Here is an 18649-nt window from a genome sequence, read left to right as displayed (position 1 = left end):
GCACATATAGAAAAAATACTTTTTTTTTCCCTGAGTATGTCCAGGATTGAAATCAGACATGATTTAATCTTCAAAATGCATGTAATTGGGTTTTGTTTGTTTGTTTGAAATACCAAAGTGAGCTTGTATTATAGTACAGTAGCTCAATACTTCTTAACTTTCAGGATCATCAAAAAAAGCATTTCTAGTGAGTTGTATTTTTCTCTGCTCTAGTAATAAAATTTCTACCTAGACTTCTCTGGGAATTATTCTTGAACGTGCAAAAGCTATCGAATGGACTTCCCTTCCTCCCCTCTGCCTTCACCATCCACGTAGGAAGAGACTTTTTTCTGGTTTTAGAGGAAACAAGTCTTTATGCCTTCAAACCAGCAGGGACCACTGAAGATCTATGTAGTGTGGAAATGCGTTAGTTTGTGTGATCCAGAAAGGAGACAGATTCAGTATAAAAACTGTTAAGAATATTTATATAACTGTATTACCTTTGCGTTCACTTTGTAAAAGGCATTCTTTCCTTATGTCAATTTTCTTGATATTTTGATTCATTAATACTGTGAAGGTGAGAATTATTTGTGTGGTCACTTACAGCTTTCTAACTAAATCATTCTGTTTAGTCCCCCTCATGGAGAAGCAAAGCCTGGTTCAAGCACTCTTCCACCCGTGAAATCAAAGACGAGCTTTATTGAAGCTGACAAGTACTTCCTACCATTTGAACTGGCGTGCCAGTCGAAGTGCCCCAGGATTGTTAGTACATCCCTAGATTGTTTACAGGTCTGTATGAAGATGAGCTTTAACTGTCAACTACAAAATTTTGTTAGTTTGAATGGTTGGTTACGGTTATATCTGACAAAGAATGTTGTTTTTCTGTTATTTTACCTGATGGCGCACACAACCAAATTGAATATATTTCAGAGAAAAGGTGAACATATGTCTTATTATTTATTATGTTATGTATGTATATTTCTGTGTATACACATATAACCACAAACAGTTGCAGGTTTGGATCAATTTTATTATATCATAATACAACTACCTATTTTAATGTGCGCATATTTCTGTGTATTGAATTACTATTAGTAACTTAAATGAAAGACTGAAACTTCACTAGCATAGCAGGTATATCATTGTCAAATTCATTTTATGTTGTTTATACTTGCAGTAAAATATTTTAAATTTGAAATGGATAGTCTTTCAAAACTTGGGGGTTTGTTGCTGCTGTAATGTTTTCCGAACAACGTCTGCAGCACAGAACTCTGCCATTCTCTTCTTCTGAGTAGCCTGACAACACTGAACTCAATGAATATATTTACATTCACAGGCACATGCATACCTGGCATGCTGTCGCACTATGATGCCTTGCTACTCTGTATATTTAAGTAGGTAGGCCACGGAGATTTACAAGTATTCTCATGCCTGAAGTGTTTGGAACAGGATTTTGTTAATTTTGTAATAAATACTTTTTCAAAGTATTGAAGATCTGTAGAGAGAAAGGGACAGTAGAACACTTAACAAACAGAAGACTAGTTAATACTTTGAACAGAAACCGTTTGCAGTTGAGTTGTCATTAAAAACATTAGTGTGCTGACTACATATGAAGACTTGTGTGATATGAGTTATTTTAGAATCCTGTTTGTTTTGAAATAATTGTTAATTTAATTACTGAACCAAAGATTTAATACTAAGCTTGTTGACAAACTTTGTATTGCAGTTGCTGAGTGAAAATTGAATAAATCTGGAGGGCTTTTAAAAAAAAAATCCTTCACATTTTATGAGATTTGGGGTAAAACATGCTTTTTAATTATTCTGTTCAAATTAGTGGTATCAAATGAATTTATATATTCTAATAAAAGGCTGACTTATTTTTTAAGCTTTTATTTCTGTTTTTTTTTCCCCTCCAGAAACTTATAGCATATGGGCATTTGACAGGGAATGCTCCAGACAGCACAGCTCCAGGCAAAAAATTAATTGACAGAATTATTGAGACAATATGTGGCTGTTTTCAAGGCCCTCAAACGGATGAAGGGGTTCAACTTCAAATAATAAAGGTAATATGATTAAATACTACTTCCAGTATTTATAATAGTGACAGCAGGAAGATATTCATGGTCTCAGAATTCAAAAGCAAGAATGTATAATTTGAAAATGTAATTAGTTTTTTAAATATATTCTTGATCCTGTTTCTTTAAGATAGAAAATCCCTGTCTTCTGCTTCTTTTTCCACTCTCTCTCCTTACATTTTGAGTGAAGTCATGATTGTGATAGGAAGTTTTGTGCGCAGAGCACAGGGTGAAATTTCATTCACAGCAGATCAGTGGAGTTCTCTTAATTGTGCAGAATTACAGTGAAATGATCCTGCACTCCCAGTGGGGAAGGCGATGATTAAGAAGCAGATTTTAAAATCAATTTTGAAATTATTATATGAAATGCAATTAGAGCTGGCAGTCAGTTGTTACCATGGTGGTTTTGTGCTAGTGTGTCACAGACTTGTGCTTGAAGGAGGTCTGGAGTTTCTTTGCATATCCTAGGTAAACTCTGCATGCAGAGTTTGTACAAATAAATGTTTCTGCAGAGCTGTAGCTTTTTTGATTGCGCTCAGTAATCCTGGGAATGCCAGCTAATGGAAATGTCTTAATCTACTCTGTGAATGATTGTGGTGATGATGATGAGCAGTAGTGAAGAATACAGTAAAGGGTGATTATGAAGAATGGAAAGTTTGTTACCTCGTGTTCTTGTGCATAGGAGTCCTGAGGTGTTGATATTTCTTGCAGATTAGATTTACTTATTTTACTGCAAAGGAGGTACTTTGTTCCCCTGTTCCTTTTCGTAGGTCCAGCCTCCCTTTTTCTTGACGCCTCACTTCTCCAGCAAATAGTCATAACGTGTTAGTTTATGCTGCTGTTGTCCAGATTTGGTGTTCTGTGTGCTCAAGCGTTCAAGGCATTTCTAATCTTTCAAAGGGAAGTTTTTGCTGATTTAGATTTTCAGTAACTGAAATCTGGGTATCTGCCTCTTGCTGTAATGCCTTCTCTCTCCATGCTTGATTATTTTAGCCCTCTCAGCCCTTGATCCGTACCTGGGCCAAGATGTAAAGAAGTTAACCTCCTGCCTAAAAGGGGATGTCTGTGAGCTAAAATTCTTTGTCCAAGAAAACCATTGAGAATGTTAATTCTTCAACGATTTTAAAATGCATTAAGTGTATAAACTCATTTAGTGCCTTCATTTTTGGACTTTTTAGACTTTGCTAGTTGTCATATGTGTATTCTTGGGAAAGTGGAGAGTACTGTTTTGGCTTTGGCTTCATGTTTGTCCAATGGCTCTACACTATGAAAAGCGTCAGAATTAGAAATAATTTTCTGGCTGAAAATTATTCCCTCTGACTTTCTTCAGGGGAAATGATACAACTGCTAAGTTGGTCACGTTCTTTGAGGCTTCGTAACTCTTCGGTTCTGGGCTGATGATGCAGCTTTCCTGGTATGATTTCAAGGATGGATCTTGTGCCTTTTTAAACTGCTCCGTGGTCCTGATGATTGGTGTATTCTCTAGGAATTTGAATCCCTTCAGGCAGGCAGAAGGCAGGAGACCAGGGTCCCCTGCTTTCTGGGCAGGCACTGTGAAAAAGCTATTACACGCACCACAAGCAGCACTCCCAGTAGGGCAGCTGCATTGCCAGCACCACTGTAAAATGCGAGAACCCGGATCGCTCGGGCACCTTCCTCTCTGGAGACTTATCCAAGCTCTACATACCTACGTAGTATGCCACCCTCGGTCAGGGACCTAGGAGCCAGAGCCAGGTAAGAGTTCAAATGTGGTGTTATTTGCCGGCTTCTGGATGACTTGCTGACAAACGGCTTTTGAGGTTTTGGTGAGTCGTCCTAAGCAGGTTCCTAACCACCAGAGCAGCTTCGGCATTCTGATAGTACCTCTTTCTGCTGACTGGCAAGGAAATAATCCTGCCAAAGCCAAGGGGCATAACTTCTCTCTTCTTAGGTGTCTGAGCTTAGAGATGTATCTCGCAGTAGTCTGACAGCTGGGGCAGTGCTGCTTAAGCAACAGTTTGTTTTCTGTCTCTGCTTTTTGTTGCATGTTCTAATCCCTGTAATTGCCTCTTTCTTCGTCTGCAGACTCCATGAAGAACCAGACTGGGAAACTGGCCTTTTTCTCCTTTCCTCTTGTAGTTTTCTCCTTTCCTCTTGTAGTTTAGTTTCAATTGGTGTAATTTTGATGTGAAGCTGTGCGAACGCTTACTAGAGTGCAGTGGAGGGGGTGGCCAGAGGCAGAAGGGAAGCAGGTAATTAGGCTAGTTCTGCCATTGCAAGTTGCTTAAATTATGTTTGAAGTGGTTCCATCAAGAGAGTCTTTGTTGCCTTTAGGCTTGCTCTGCTGTGGCATTTGTGGCTTGTGTCTGTAAAGTTGCTCTTGACACCTGCAGAGCTGTTAGTTGAGGTTTTGTTTACATTTCTGTCTGGCCTTTTTGTTACAGAAGAGTTATTATGTATGATAAAATAAACTCTTAAAAAAATCTATAAAGACAGAATAGGGATGGGGAGAAGGATGGCAGATGAGAGTTTGTGCAAACCTTTTCTCTGCTTAACTGGAGCCTGCTGCTGAAAGAGGTGGTCTTCTACTCATCTGTGTCCCCTCTTCCTGCCTCATATTCGTTGAAAATATTTCTGCTAAACTGCGAATACTAGAGGAGGAGAAATTGCATTGAGACATGAAGTAAGCATGAGTAATAGCCTGAGAATGGCTCTTAATTGGCAGGGATATGAAAGATATTAACAAAAGGTCAAAATTAAAAATGGTGTTCAGTATATAAATGTGAGTAGTAGCCATTAGGGTTTGTTATCTACAGTGCCTGAGAAGGAAAGAAACCAAAAGAAATTAGGACGTCTGTAGCCATACTGAACTCTTTAATAGCTAGGCATCTACAAGGAGATGCCCTGTTGAAAAGACTGAATTCTCAATTTGCACAGAAGATGGCGTTATTAAATGAATTTGTATTATTAAGCGAGGCTGCCAGGAAGTACGTCTGTGTGTGTGTATCTGTATAAATGTGTCTTTGCACACACAGCCCCTTATCAGGCGATGTGAAAAGAACTATGAGCTAACTAAGCTTTAGCACTCATGACAAGCATAGGGAAGAAATTTATGAAATTCAGGCTGTCATGCCAGTTAAAACAATAAAGTACATAATCCACCTCCAGCCTTGTCTCCTTTTCCTGTTCTGTGGCGGTATTGAATCACTGCAAAGGGGGGTAGAGTTAAGGATGCTGGTATGAACTTGAGCTCAGCGCTTTCTGGTTCTCAGAAGGTCAGTGACACACAAACTGAATTTGGTGGGAGGAACAGTTCCAGTGCTGGGAGATCTTAATTTCTTTAATGAAGCTGTTGTCTATAGTTTGCCTTGCTTGGTTGCTGGGGGATTGTAATAAAAAAAATTAAATTAAATTTTTTAAAAAAAGCTTTCTAGTTGGCATTTAGGCAGTACTAGTTTGTAGAGTGTAGCATGAGATGCTGTTTAGTGGTCATACAGGTAACAGTGTACTCTCTCCAATGAGAAATATAAGCATAGTTATCCATATATGTACCTCCGTATATCTACTGATGAGAGAACTGTGATGCAAATGGAAAATAAGAAAGGACCTTGGGCCACCTGGTCTGGGAGTAGAATTCAGGACTCCTGAGAGACAGGTCAGCGAGGTGGGGGTTTTGTTTTTTTCCCATTAAGCTACGCAGTGGTGTTTCTTTGTTGTTTTGTTTTGAGATTTCTTCTTTTTAAGTGTTTGAGTGAGAAATGGACACTCGTCTGCATGTTGATGCTGTGTTGTGACAGAGAAGCTGACAATGTCTGTGAGAGAATTTAGACATGGTTTGATGAATATATTATACAGCATTTAAAATAACTTTGGTTTTAATTGTGAGAAAGAGACTTTCCAATGTACAGGCTTTCCAGTGCTTCTGTTTTTCTCATGCTTTCCTTAAGCATCCCATTAAATCATTAGCTCTGTCAAAACCTTTAATACATAAAACTTCTTCTTGATTTCTGACACCTTCTACTGGTGTACAGTGGTTAGTGTATGTATGTTCGTTCCATTATGGACCAGGTTCTTCCCCCTTCCTTCCACACCCCAACGTTTCCCTCTGCCCCAGTCTTTCTGGCAATGTCTTTGCACCCTGTCTTCAACTTCCATCTATCTCTCTCTTTTTAATCAGCCTACCTATACCTCGCATAAGGATAATGTGTTGCTTAATTATGTATTACCTGTTTTTTTCATAGGCTTATATGCATACGTTTTGTAAAATAAGAGAAGCAGAAACTAGCTGAAATGGAAAGAAAGAAGTGAGTCTCTACAGAGGGAAACACAATATTCTACCATATATCCAAAGAGTGTTTAGCGTGGGTAGTTGCCTCAGTAGTAACTGCCTAATCACATACTCAATCTTCATTCTTCACACTTACATTTATTTTTAAAATAGTTTTTGAACCCTCTGAGTTACTTTCTGTATTTTAACCAGTAGTCTATTTTTCCTGTTTTGTGCCTAAAAAAAATTCTAGGGTGTTTTTATTAACTGCCTGTCTTGATAACTCTATTGGTCACTTCTTCCTACTAAGTGCTATGAAAAAATTGAGTGTATTTCCTAAATATGTTAGTAAAAACACTCTTAATTTAATAACTGGTATGTGTGATGGTCAGATATGGCTATGATACTACATGGGAAAACATAATTAAACTAGAGTTTAAGATATGTACTTATTGCTTTATATTTAAAAAGTAATCCATGATTGATATTTATTTGCACACTGTTTCATTGAAGAGAAGTTTCTGATTGGAATGTTTGTATATATGTGTGTATGTGTATATAATTTTTCTTTTTTTTACTTTTAAGGCTTTGCTCACTGCAGTAACATCTCAACACATAGAAATCCACGAAGGAACAGTGCTGCAGGCTGTAAGAACATGTTACAACATCTATCTAGCAAGCAAAAACCTCATAAATCAAACCACAGCCAAGGCCACTCTCACACAAATGCTGAATGTCATATTTGCACGTATGGAAAATCAAGCAGTAAGTATCTTGGTATCTTTAGTCTTCATAGAAAATAGTTCTTTAAAAGCAAACTACCCTGAGAGATTTGGTTTTTCATTATTAGTAAAGCTCATAGTCTTTCCTAATTTAAATCCCAGGTGAAGTACTTTGTTAAAAATCTGTTAGCTTGCATTGTTTCTTTTGTTTTGCTCTCAGAAATTGGTGTGTGTGTGTGTGTGTGTGTGTAGGGTTTGAACTTCTCATATTGAGCCTCTACAGCCAATGGATGTATTTGACTTCAGTTTCTCTTCTCAGGCTGTCAAGAGGTGTAACACTACCTCTGTTTGTAAGAGTGCATGTGGAATAGGCTAGTCTTTGTGAAATGCTCAGATGTTGTGGTGGTGATAAGCACCAAAGGAGTAATCCATGATAAGAATAATACTCCACAATCATGTAATCACTTACATTCTTGTAACATTTTTATGTGTAATAGTCAGTAACAGATACCTACCTGTATGTCACCAAAACTGTCATTGTGAACAGTCAGCAGGGACCCCATCATACGCCCTACGCCTTCTACTGCTGGTAATAATGATCAATAAGGCAAAGTAATTAATTCCTATAAAAACCAGGTGGATCCCCAGATCAGAGAACTACTTGAATTCCTAGCTACTTCTAGAAGTAATTCTGCTGCATTATTGCAGACTCTAGCAGTTTCCTTTCAGAATATGTAGTGGATATAAGTTTGCACTTACTTTTTCTTGGAAGCAACTGTTTATTGGTACACGATACCATCATAGTCATATATTTACAATACATCATATTTATGGTAGGTCAAGGCACAAACCATGCAATACATGAGTGCTTTGAGAAATCTGCAGTTAGTGTCTTTTTAAGCAACTTAATATAGGATAGGATTTATTAGCCTACAGTGGAAGTCTTTATTTTTGCCAGGCTGTACATCCAGTCTTTATGTAAATTGATAAATGCTTCTGCTTGTCTTGCACACACAGGACAGTTATTTTAATTTGCAAGCTAAGAAATGGTGGAAGCAATTATTTAATCCGTAAGGGATGTGTCTACTCAGAGATGCATAGCACCCTGAAAGATGTAGCATAGAAAGCTTTAAGTGGAAGAGTAAATGGCAGAGATCATAATTAAGTTACAAAATTTTTGGTAAATGCTAGACTTGCCAGGATAGAAAGATAGCTCTTAGAGCATCACATCAAAGAACACCCTACTTTGCTTTGGTTTGACTTTGGTTGCTGTTGCCCTGCTCCATGAGTTATATTGCAGGTTCCAATCCAAGAAAACATAAAACCAAGATAGTTTTTGTCTTAAAATTTTAAGCTGGCAAAATCATTTCTTCCTAGGGGTCTGTCTTCTCTAGTATTTTGCAAGTGTTACTCTTCTTTTGATTTTCAATTCTAGCTTTTTTTTCTGGATGTTTGCTCAGTCAGTTTGCCCTTGTTACTTTAAGTCTTTCCCTTAATACCACAGGCTCATAGTATAGCAGAAGATGACTCTAAGTTCTTCTATGTCTGTCTCTGTGAGGTCTTTTAAAAAAAAAAAAAAAAAAAAAAAACCTGCCTTGATGTTTCTTCATGCAGTCATTGTATACTGTCAGACCTCCAGGCTGAGCTTAGGTATAGGGCAGGCAGACAACTCTTGTTCTTGTAGTATGTCTCATTTATTTATCCTTCTTCCATAGTGAAAATATGTAAGTGTAATGCGCCTAGCTGGGAAGCAGTTCTCTTACAAAATGTTTATTCTTTGATAACAGAAGTAGTTGTAATAATACAAATGATGCATTTTCTTAAACTCTTATGGCTTTGTTAAGGCATTACGTAAGCAGAGACGATAAGAACTACATGTTTATAAAACGACACATACATTATGCATACAGCTCATATTTTGGTCTGCTGATAGAATTTTTGTGCAATTGCAATATTCTTCTAGCTTCAGGAAGCCAAACAGATGGAAAAGGAAAGACACAGACAGCAGCACCATCTACAGCAGTCTCCAGTAAGCCATCATGCGCCCGAGTCACCTCAGTTGAGACACATTCCAGCACAGACCGATCAGCTGTCTAAAGAACATGAGAGGGAGCTTGACCACAACACAAATGATTTGGACAAGAACCTTCAAGAAGATACAGAGGCAGAAAATGGATCTGATATTTCTAGCGCTGAAAATGAACAGACAGAAGCTGACCAGGCTACAGCAGCAGAAAGTAATCAGTGTGTATTTGTTTCATGGAGGGAGGGAATAGGTCTGTGAAAAAGAAAGGATGAGGACTGTTCCCTCCCCCCATCCCCTTTCCCACCCCTCATATAGATATTTTTCACATAGTTGATTAAAACAGAATGTCTGCTGGTGGTGTTACCACTGTTAAGCTATATCACAAATATTGCTTATTCCGACATTTATTCTGTTGTGGTCACTGTAGGAAAGATGCCTCTTTGCACCTATGTAATGTTGGGAAAGTTTTTGAAAATAATATTTCAGAAACAGTAACTTTTTAGTGTTTAACTTATGTAAATATACAAAATTGATGTATTTTCTGCATAGGTCTGCATATTAATTACCACTTACAAGTTGAACGCTGGAAAGTTCATTCTTCAATTACTGTTTTCAAAACATCAACCACTACTATTTTTAAAATGTGTACTCCCCTATCAATAGATTTGTTATTGAATTTTTTTTTAAGTATTAAATATAAGCAAAATACTTCCTTAATTTCTGAGCTTCTCAGTAATATTTGTTTGAATTTTTTTTTGAGATCTTTCTAAGGCTGATGGAGGAACATATGATGGTGAAAATGAATGTGAAGAGAAAGCACAAGAAATTGTACAAAGTATTGTGCAGGAAATGGTGAACATAGTAGTTGGAGGTATTATATCCATATTAATTCATCTGTCTATTCAATAAGGACTACAATCTGAAGCTTGACACTAAGAATTATTTTAACACTACTGACTATTTAGCTAAAATGTACTTTTATTTAAGTAACATTTATGTGTTAATTTTTTTAAGTTGTCAGACCTTAACTGTGCATTATTTGACAATAAAGTGGACGAGATTTCAAGGATTAATTTACACTCTATTGGGGCATGTTGTTCTTTCAAAAAAAGAAAGAAAGAAACAAAGCCCAAGTTCTTTATTTGTGATCTTAATTTATGATCAGTTTTCTCAGAATTTTTGTTCATTTTATTTTTCTGTTTTGTGCCCACATAAAACACAATGGGCTTGTCTCTGAAGTAGTAATGAAGCACAACATTTTTCAGTTTGTTGGAAAGTACGTATGAAATTAATGACTTTTTTTCCCAGCACTTGTTGGAAACTTGGTAGAATGGTGAGCCTAGTACTGTAAAGTTCCCAGTCACTTTTGATAGTGATTTCCATCTACTAGTGGGAACTAGTGTTCAGTTTTTTAGCGATATGATGTAAATTTTGCCTTAAGCTCCTTCCTACCTTATGAAACTTCGATTCTGGTTGATTTAGTATTTAAAAGCTCTTTTTACTTTGCATTCTTACTTAACATTCGGGGTTAATTTTTATATCTTTTTTAACAGATACAGAAGGGACTGCTGAAAGTGCAAGTGCTGATGGCACGATTGTAACATTAGAGGATGGCAGTGACAGTGAAAACATTCAGGCAAATGGAATTCCAGGGACTCCAATTTCTGTTGCTTATACGCCATCTTTACCTGATGACAGATTATCTGTCTCTTCCAATGACACTCAGGTACAGGCAAATGTAAATTAGGAAATCCTGAAAAAGGACTGATCGAGATAGATTTTTTTTTTTTTTTATTACTATTATTATTATTTTATTATTATTATTTTTTGGCCAAACAGCTCTATAGAGAATGTTTAATATAATTCCATAAAATAACTTACTCAGATGAGTTTCAAGTGTTAAATCATGTTTTAAGCTTTATTGCATTTTTAATACATACCCTCTGTTTTATCAGGTATCAGCATGTGTACAGTATCTACTGACAGAAGGTCTCTGCTGTCAGTGTAGTAAATACTTAGGTTTGGGAAGAATAGATTTTAAACTTAAAAGGCTACAGTCACGAGACATATGCCATTCTAGCTGAAGATAACATGAAGATAACATTAAGCATGTTGCTTATGTGAGCGTTGCTTATATAGGGAACAATAGTACAGAATTGCAAGAACTTGGTAGTAGGAATCGGTATTGTACCCTAAAAGTTTTACCAGATGGATCTTGCCACAGATATGTAACTACTTGTGTTCTAATGAAATGCCTTTTTTTTTCTCTTTTCTTTTCTTTTCTTTTCTTTTCTTTTCTTTTCTTTTCTTTTCTTTTCTTTTCTTTTCTTTTCTTTTTTTTCTTTTCTTTTCTTTTTTTTCTTTTCTTTTTTCTTTTTTCTTTTTTCTTTTTTCTTTTTTCTTTTTTCTTTTTTCTTTTTTCTTTTTTCTTTTTTCTTTTTTCTTTTTTCTTTTTTCTTTTTTCTTTTTTCTTTTTTCTTTTTCTTTTTTCTTTTTCTTTTTTCTTTTTCTTTTTTCTTTTTCTTTTTTCTTTTTCTTTTTTCTTTTTCTTTTTTCTTTTTCTTTTTTCTTTTTCTTTTTTCTTTTTCTTTTTTTCTTTTTCTTTTTTTCTTTTTCTTTTTTTCTTTTTCTTTTTTTCTTTTTTTTTTTCTTTTTCTTTTTTTCTTTTTCTTTTTTTCTTTTTCTTTTTTTCTTTTTCTTTTTTTCTTTTTCTTTTTTTCTTTTTCTTTTTTTCTTTTTCTTTTTTTCTTTTTCTTTTTTCTTTTTCTTTTTTCTTTTTCTTTTTTCTTTTTCTTTTTTCTTTTTCTTTTTTCTTTTTCTTTTTTCTTTTTTCTTTTTTCTTTTTTCTTTTTTCTTTTTTTCTTTTTTCTTTTTTTCTTTTTTCTTTTTTTCTTTTTTCTTTTTTTCTTTTTTCTTTTTTTCTTTTTTCTTTTCTTTTTTTTAATCAGAGTTATCTACTGAAAACTACTGAAGGCAAATCTGTGAAAGTTATCTTGTTTAAACTTGACTGGTCTAATTTGGTGGTGGTCTCTATGTAATTCTGACTTCTTACTGAGATGGCAATTTTTATTAGTGAGCGTGTTTATTTTAACAGCACTGCAGAATGCTACTTTTTAAATTTAATCTTGAGACCATAAAATTATAGTGAATTGGTTATGTTGTATAATATCTTAACTTCTTGTTGCTAGGAGGTGGGGATTTCCCTACCCACCCTGCTAATGCAAAATAGAATACTGAAATATGTTAACTTCTTTAGGAATCTGGAAATTCTTCAGGACCTACCCCTGGTGCTAAGTTTTCCCACATTTTACAAAAGGATGCCTTCCTTGTATTCAGGTCACTGTGTAAACTCTCTATGAAGCCCCTGTCAGATGGACCTCCAGATCCAAAGTAAGTAGAATTAAGAGTTCTTATAATGAGTGTTTTCTATTTTAAGAATAAGTTACTTAAATATTTTTGAGAATCCTCAGTTATTTGGAGAACGATAGTATGGTAAAAGAGCCTAGAAACTTTGAAAAGATACTGTTATGTTGTAGTGCATCTTTTGTATGTTAAATGAAAGCAGCTTTTCTTACCCATCTGCCTCTTTAGAAGTTTCTTAACAGTCTTACAGTTCTTAACAATCTTACACCACCTGTAAGGACCTAATATTCTTTCTAGTTGTTGTGCATAACAGTTTACATGTAGCAGGGTTTGTAAAGAAGGTTTTCGGTTATCTTTGGTCTCAGCTATTTTTACTCTGCTTTTGGATAACACCTAAGTTCATAACCATTGTCGTTTATGCCCTGCAGTTTCTTTTATCTCTTGCATATTGAGTATTCAGTATGCATACCAACTTAGTTCATCTTAATATAAGGTCTTCACATTAAATTGATAGTAGTTATGACAAATTTGTGATACAGTATTCTTCATTCTCATGTTCAGGTCGGACACTTTTGACAGCCTTCTCAACCAAAACGGAAATGTTTCGGAAACAAGATCTTTATTTGTCTGTTTTGGAAATTTTGCCATCTGACAGAAGATACTCTGTTTTCAATTTGGCTGAGAGAATTGTTTATTGTAAAACAAAAAACTCTTCTTATCTTGGATGCCAATATCTGAGTTGGTCGCATCTGTTGGCACAGAAGTTTGCATTTTTGATCTAGGATAGAATGTATATGTGGGGGTTTTTTGCATGTTAGGAACAGTTTGTAATAATTTTCAAGAGGACTGCATTTTTTTCGCTGTAAGAAATTAAAACTCTAAAATGACTTCTGATGAATATCAAAGGCCCAGTATACTTTAACATCATCTTTACTATTTCATGTTCCCACTTTAACTCTGGTAGCTTTAAGGCAGCTTAAATTTAATCACTGATATCAGTAATAAGCTAAAAAAAATAATGTAATGGGAAGGGTTTTGAAGGGTTGATCTAGAACCTTTTTCGCATTGTCATCTAGTCATACTCTTCAGAAAGTTAGGAAATCCAAGAATGAAGATTGGGGCCTGAGGTTTTTTCCTCCCTCTTCTAGAGAATGTTTTCTAGAAAGTGCCATAAAAATTTTGTGATTTGAGTCACCTCTGAGATTAAGAATACTATTTATTAAAGGCTTTAATGGGTTAACTCCCTCTGGAAGAGCAGCAATAGCTACTGAGGCACTTGGAACCATTTGAATCCATGGAGTCCTTGATGTGTATATTAGAACTGATTAAGCTCTTCGTATAGAAAAATTAGGGAAATGGCATTTAGGACAAGACTTAGCTGCCAAGGAATTCAAAGATGTTCTGTGTTTGGAGAAGTGCCTAAGATTTATCTTGGTGTGAGGCATTGATGGCTTTCTTGCCATAATTGGGAGAGTAGACGTAGGATATCTACAGCGTTTAAAAAAAAAAAAACTATTTAAAAATCATCTTGCCAATGAAATTAATGATGATGTTTTTAAGGAAAATATTTTTAAATTTTAGGTAACTGGACATGGAGCTTTAATTTAAACACACACGACTAGGAGTAGAGATCTAGGTTGTGCTCCCTGGTGACATGCTTAATGTCTTTAAATTCTTTTTTCCTAGATATAACATAAGATGGAAGAAAATACTTTCCTTTAGAGAAATTTCCTGAAAGTTCATTTATTAGGTTTCAGTCCTTGAGGTTGTTTTAGACTAAAGTGAGTTTTCACATCTTATGAAATTGGTGAGGCCAGCGAGTTAAGACTTGGCCGTGAATTGACACTTGCTTGAAGAAGGCCATATTTAAAATTTAAATATGGAGAGAATCTCTAACATAATTAAATTTCTTATGCTTGACAGTAAAACATATTTATCTGAACAAGTTTGTAACTCGATGCAACATGATGCATCATCTCCTTTTGCATCAAAGGAGAATGTTGCACAACTAGACAGAATGTAACACAATGCCTAGAGTTGGGCACTTTCTTGAAGAACCGTCACTGAGAGCATTTTGGGGGGCATTTACTTTGACTCTGGGGCCCATTAGGAAGAACGAGAGGAGGAGGTGGTTGGTGCTTCTCAGCTTAGAGTGTACAAAGAGGGAGAGGACAGAATATAGCTCTACGCAGCAGACCCACACACAGATGAATAAGAGAAACTTTTAGAGGAAAGGACGCTTGCTTACAATAAATGCTGAGAAACTCTAGGCTCACAAAAAGAATGAGATCAATTTAAGAGAGAGTACATGTTGTATAACTGTTTCTTCCTCTCCTGTCAGAATACTTATTTTGAGGCATTTTCACTGAGGCCTAGAGGGCGCAAGAAAGTGACTGCAAGTTTTTGAGGTCTTGGGTGTTAGTTCTGAGGTCAATTTGACTGCTGTATTTTGCATCTTAAAAGTGTCTTCAGACAAGTCATAAGCTTGGGAGTATATTTTAGGGAGTTTGAAAGGGTGACAGAGTGGTCTTTTTTTTTCCTCCAGCCCACTTCCCTTACGAGCATGCCAAAACCATTGAGTTCATTCATAATGCATTTGTTATGAATTTGTATTTTTGTTTTTAGTTAGATTGGAATGCCTTTTTTCATTAAGTTGGTATTTTTGCAGAATACAGCAAAAATCCAACTATTGTGTGTGTCATGTTGGTTAGAAGAGTGCCTTATCATATTTGGGCTGTATATGGGAAAACTTTGCTTTCATTGTTCCTCATATTTCAATAGCTGTCATCCATCAGCGAGTGGTTGTTCGATGAAAGGTGTGGTCTGTCTTGTTCATGAAAGCCATTTGTGTCAATCCTCGCTCTTCAGAAGAGGTACATAGTCTTTTTTGAGATGATGAGAAGTGGGAAGGAGCATCAGGAATCTGAGGAAAGAATGCTTTCATCCAGAATACTAATTAAATTGCATTATGTTATCAAAGATGATGTTTTGCTATTGCAACTTTTATGATAGGCATGTTATATATCTTAACTGCTCTTGGAGTGAGACAGGGCCAGTGACTGACATACGGTGTAAAATACCATATTTAGGGAAAAGAGGTTGTTGTGTTGGGAAGAAATAGGTCAGGCAGTACAGCTGTTGTTATGGTCCTTCAGCTCTCCTTCCATGCTTGTGGAAATAGAGAAAAAGGAGGAATCTCTAGAGATTCAAGTTGCTTTCTTTCCCCTTTTGGTAGTTCAGAGTCTGTGGATGGGATGGGATCTTTTAGATGGGATCCTCCAATGTCCATTAAAAGGAAAGAATGCTCCATTCATCCTCGGACTAAGAGTAGGCAGTGTTGCCTACCTTTCACTGTTGAGAGGTGTTGTTCTGCAGAAGAGTAGCTCAATAGTAATGGAAGGAAACAGTAACTGGAAAAGGCTGTTCTTACCCATATTCTTGGCTGAAAGATGACTACTTAACCAAATATGTTCAACATCTTTTTATTGCTCTTTCTAAACAAAGTTGTTTCAAACGCGTGTTTATTTCATGAGTATTCCACATGTAAAATCATTGTGGAGTACTGAGTTTTCAAAAGAATGCCTTAATTTTTATGACTTGCATGTGGTTCATATGCTGTGTTGTTTTATTCTAGGTCTCATGAACTGCGATCAAAGATTCTTTCATTGCAGTTACTCCTGTCCATTCTGCAGAATGCAGGACCTGTCTTCAGGACAAACGAGATGTTTATTAATGCTATTAAGCAGTATCTTTGTGTTGCACTGTCAAAAAATGGAGTCTCATCAGTTCCAGAAGTTTTTGAACTTTCACTTTCCATATTTCTTACCCTCCTCTCAAACTTCAAGACTCATCTAAAGATGCAGATTGAGGTATGTCTAATTTAAAAGGGGATTTTAGGTGAGTGTCTGTCTGTATTTGTATGTAGCTTGATCTTAGAGAAATTTGTGGTTTTTCTTCCTGAATCTCAGCTTTTGCGTAAAGACTTGCCTAGTTTTCCCCCTACAACAGAGCTCTCTTCTGCCCAAGGACAATAAATAGCCAGACTTACAACAATGCCTTTGAAACCTCATTCAAGTATAATACACAGCAATATTTCCTTTGGAATACTTAGAGATTAAATAAAAGTTACTCTGTAACATCAAAAGTAATGTGGCACTTCAGGTAGTGTCAAATTGATTGGTGAAGTAGAAAGTGAGAGGAAAACTTGTGTAGGCCTGTTTAAAAAAAATCTCTATTACATATTAAGTAGAACATAAAATGAAGTCTCTAATAAGAAGTAACACTTTGTTAATGTCTGTTGTTAAGTGGTGAAGATTAAGAAATCTTACTGTACAAAACATGCTTTGATTATTTTGTGATTAAAGTGAATTTTTACAGTCATAAGTTATGCTACCCATACTCACTACTACTACTATGTGAGTTAGTATCCTCCATAAGCTTGGTCAACTAGTGTTCAGTGATGCAATTAGGAAGTTTTATTTCCACACTACATGATACAAAGTAAGAAGTTGAGTACATTTATAAAAACTGTATGTAATGTATGGTTTCTCAAGGGAATTTTAGAAGGAAAATTAATGTCGTGAAATGCTATGTGGATTCTCTTTAAGGTCATTTGAACTGATGTGTGTGTGTATATATATATATATTTTTTTTTTCCTCTCTCTAGGCAAATCCCAAATATTTGATTATTTTGATTATTGACTTTTCCTTAGACATCAGGACCTACATAAATACATGTTCTAGATAAGATCTTATTTTCTCAGGTCTCAAAAGTTGTGCACTCTGTTTCACTCTTTGGACCAAGAGTAGAGAAAAGGCCTTTTTTAGCAATAAGAATTGACTTATCTGAGTCCTGATAGACCCAAACTCACTGGATAGGTATATTCTAAGTTGTTGGGGAAAGAAAGATGTATGTAGAGGCTTAGTTCCTGACTTTTAATTCTTGTGCCATAGGGCATGTAAGGATTTGAGCAGCTAGTTTGAAAGGTGCTTTCTACTTGTACTGTCTGGTTACACTATTTTGTGTCCTACATGTTAAAGATCTTACTTACGTGGTGAAGAAAGTAGTAACACCATGCAGTGTGCTTTTACTGTTCATTTTGATAATCATATGCTTTGGGAGTTGATGCAAATACCATAGCCAGCAGAGTGCCTCATAAGTGGGGAAGTTAAGTACGTGAAAAGGTGTTGAGAAATGTTGATAATGTTCCTGCAACAAGGACCGTGAATTAAGGAATTTCTTCATCTGTGAATGTCATAGTATGCTAACTTGGTGATTTGTCATAGCAGCTGTGGACAAAGAATCTAATTTTGCCAGTACCATGTCAAAAAGCTGGCATGTTCTTGTCACTTATGAGGTTATTTTGATGGCTTTTGGGGGAAGAAACAATATGATTTCCAGTATTTGTTTGAGGATAACTTAGATAGAAATACAAGTTTAGTGATTTATTGAACATGCCTTGAAAATATGATACATTTTGAAGACTCTCGAGACAAACTGTGCATGCTCGACAAGACTGTGGTGCATGCACAGGGTTCGGAACATCATACGGACCAGGCAGAGCTACCTGTCCAGTCATGCAACCTGCTGCCTGGGAAGTGTTGGGCTTGCTACCTGCTTGCAGAGCTTATCAGTCAGCATGTGGGTGGTAAATATATTGCAATCTGGCTTACCCGCCACAAATTTGATGAGCTTCTATCTCTGCCATCCTATTCTAAAATTTCAAACAGAAAATGATGCTATAGCTGAGAAAACGTGGATATAGAATACCCAACATTATTGTAGCAGCTTTTAGAATATACTAAAATTAGGACTGTCACAGGATGTCAGGTCTATGTTTCCTCTTTGCAAATATGAAAGCCAAAAGCTTGATGCTGCCAATGCTGCTATTTCTATCGTTATGAAGCACAAGGGACAGCAATTTTGAGAAATTTATTCTTTTTTTTTCTTCTCTTTTTGTATTTTTTTTCCACATGGGTGTGAGCTAAGAATTCCTATTCTTTCAGCTAGTGATCCTGAAGGTTATACAGAAGATGTGGGTAGACAAGTAGATAGATCCATATTCCGTTTGTGGCTTTAGTAAGTTCCTGGAGCTGTAAGGAAAGCCATATACTCTGATTTATGATATGCAAAATCTGCATTTTAGGATTGAGGCAGCATGCTTCATCTGTGTAAGAAACATTGGCATGTTGAAATTTTAAGAGTTAATTTGAGACTCTGTTGAAAGTGACCAAGGGG

General features: G+C 35.9%; 1 protein-coding gene across 5 annotated transcripts in view; it reads left to right on the top strand.

The window, feature by feature from the left end:
• The window catches only part of ARFGEF1 (ADP ribosylation factor guanine nucleotide exchange factor 1), a 97850-nt gene that overhangs the window by 35847 nt on the left and 43354 nt on the right, over positions 1 to 18649 (top strand). For 3 of the 5 annotated variants that reach the window (XM_067290531.1, XM_067290533.1, XM_067290534.1), the window contains exons 3-10: positions 612 to 768; positions 1896 to 2042; positions 6886 to 7065; positions 8986 to 9259; positions 9809 to 9919; positions 10602 to 10774; positions 12305 to 12438; positions 16046 to 16280. In XM_067290531.1, coding sequence (XP_067146632.1) covers positions 612 to 768; positions 1896 to 2042; positions 6886 to 7065; positions 8986 to 9259; positions 9809 to 9919; positions 10602 to 10774; positions 12305 to 12438; positions 16046 to 16280 — 1411 coding nt within the window. Of the gene's footprint in view, positions 1 to 611; positions 769 to 1737; positions 1778 to 1895; positions 2043 to 6885; positions 7066 to 8985; positions 9267 to 9808; positions 9920 to 10601; positions 10775 to 12304; positions 12439 to 16045; positions 16281 to 18649 lie in introns of those variants that run through there. The other 2 variants (XM_067290532.1, XM_067290535.1) reach the window with 2 other exon arrangements.

This window comes from Apteryx mantelli, chromosome 2, assembly GCF_036417845.1.
Source record: "Apteryx mantelli isolate bAptMan1 chromosome 2, bAptMan1.hap1, whole genome shotgun sequence".
NCBI lineage: Eukaryota > Metazoa > Chordata > Aves > Apterygiformes > Apterygidae > Apteryx > Apteryx mantelli.
This window is presented reverse-complemented; position numbering and strand designations above follow the sequence as displayed.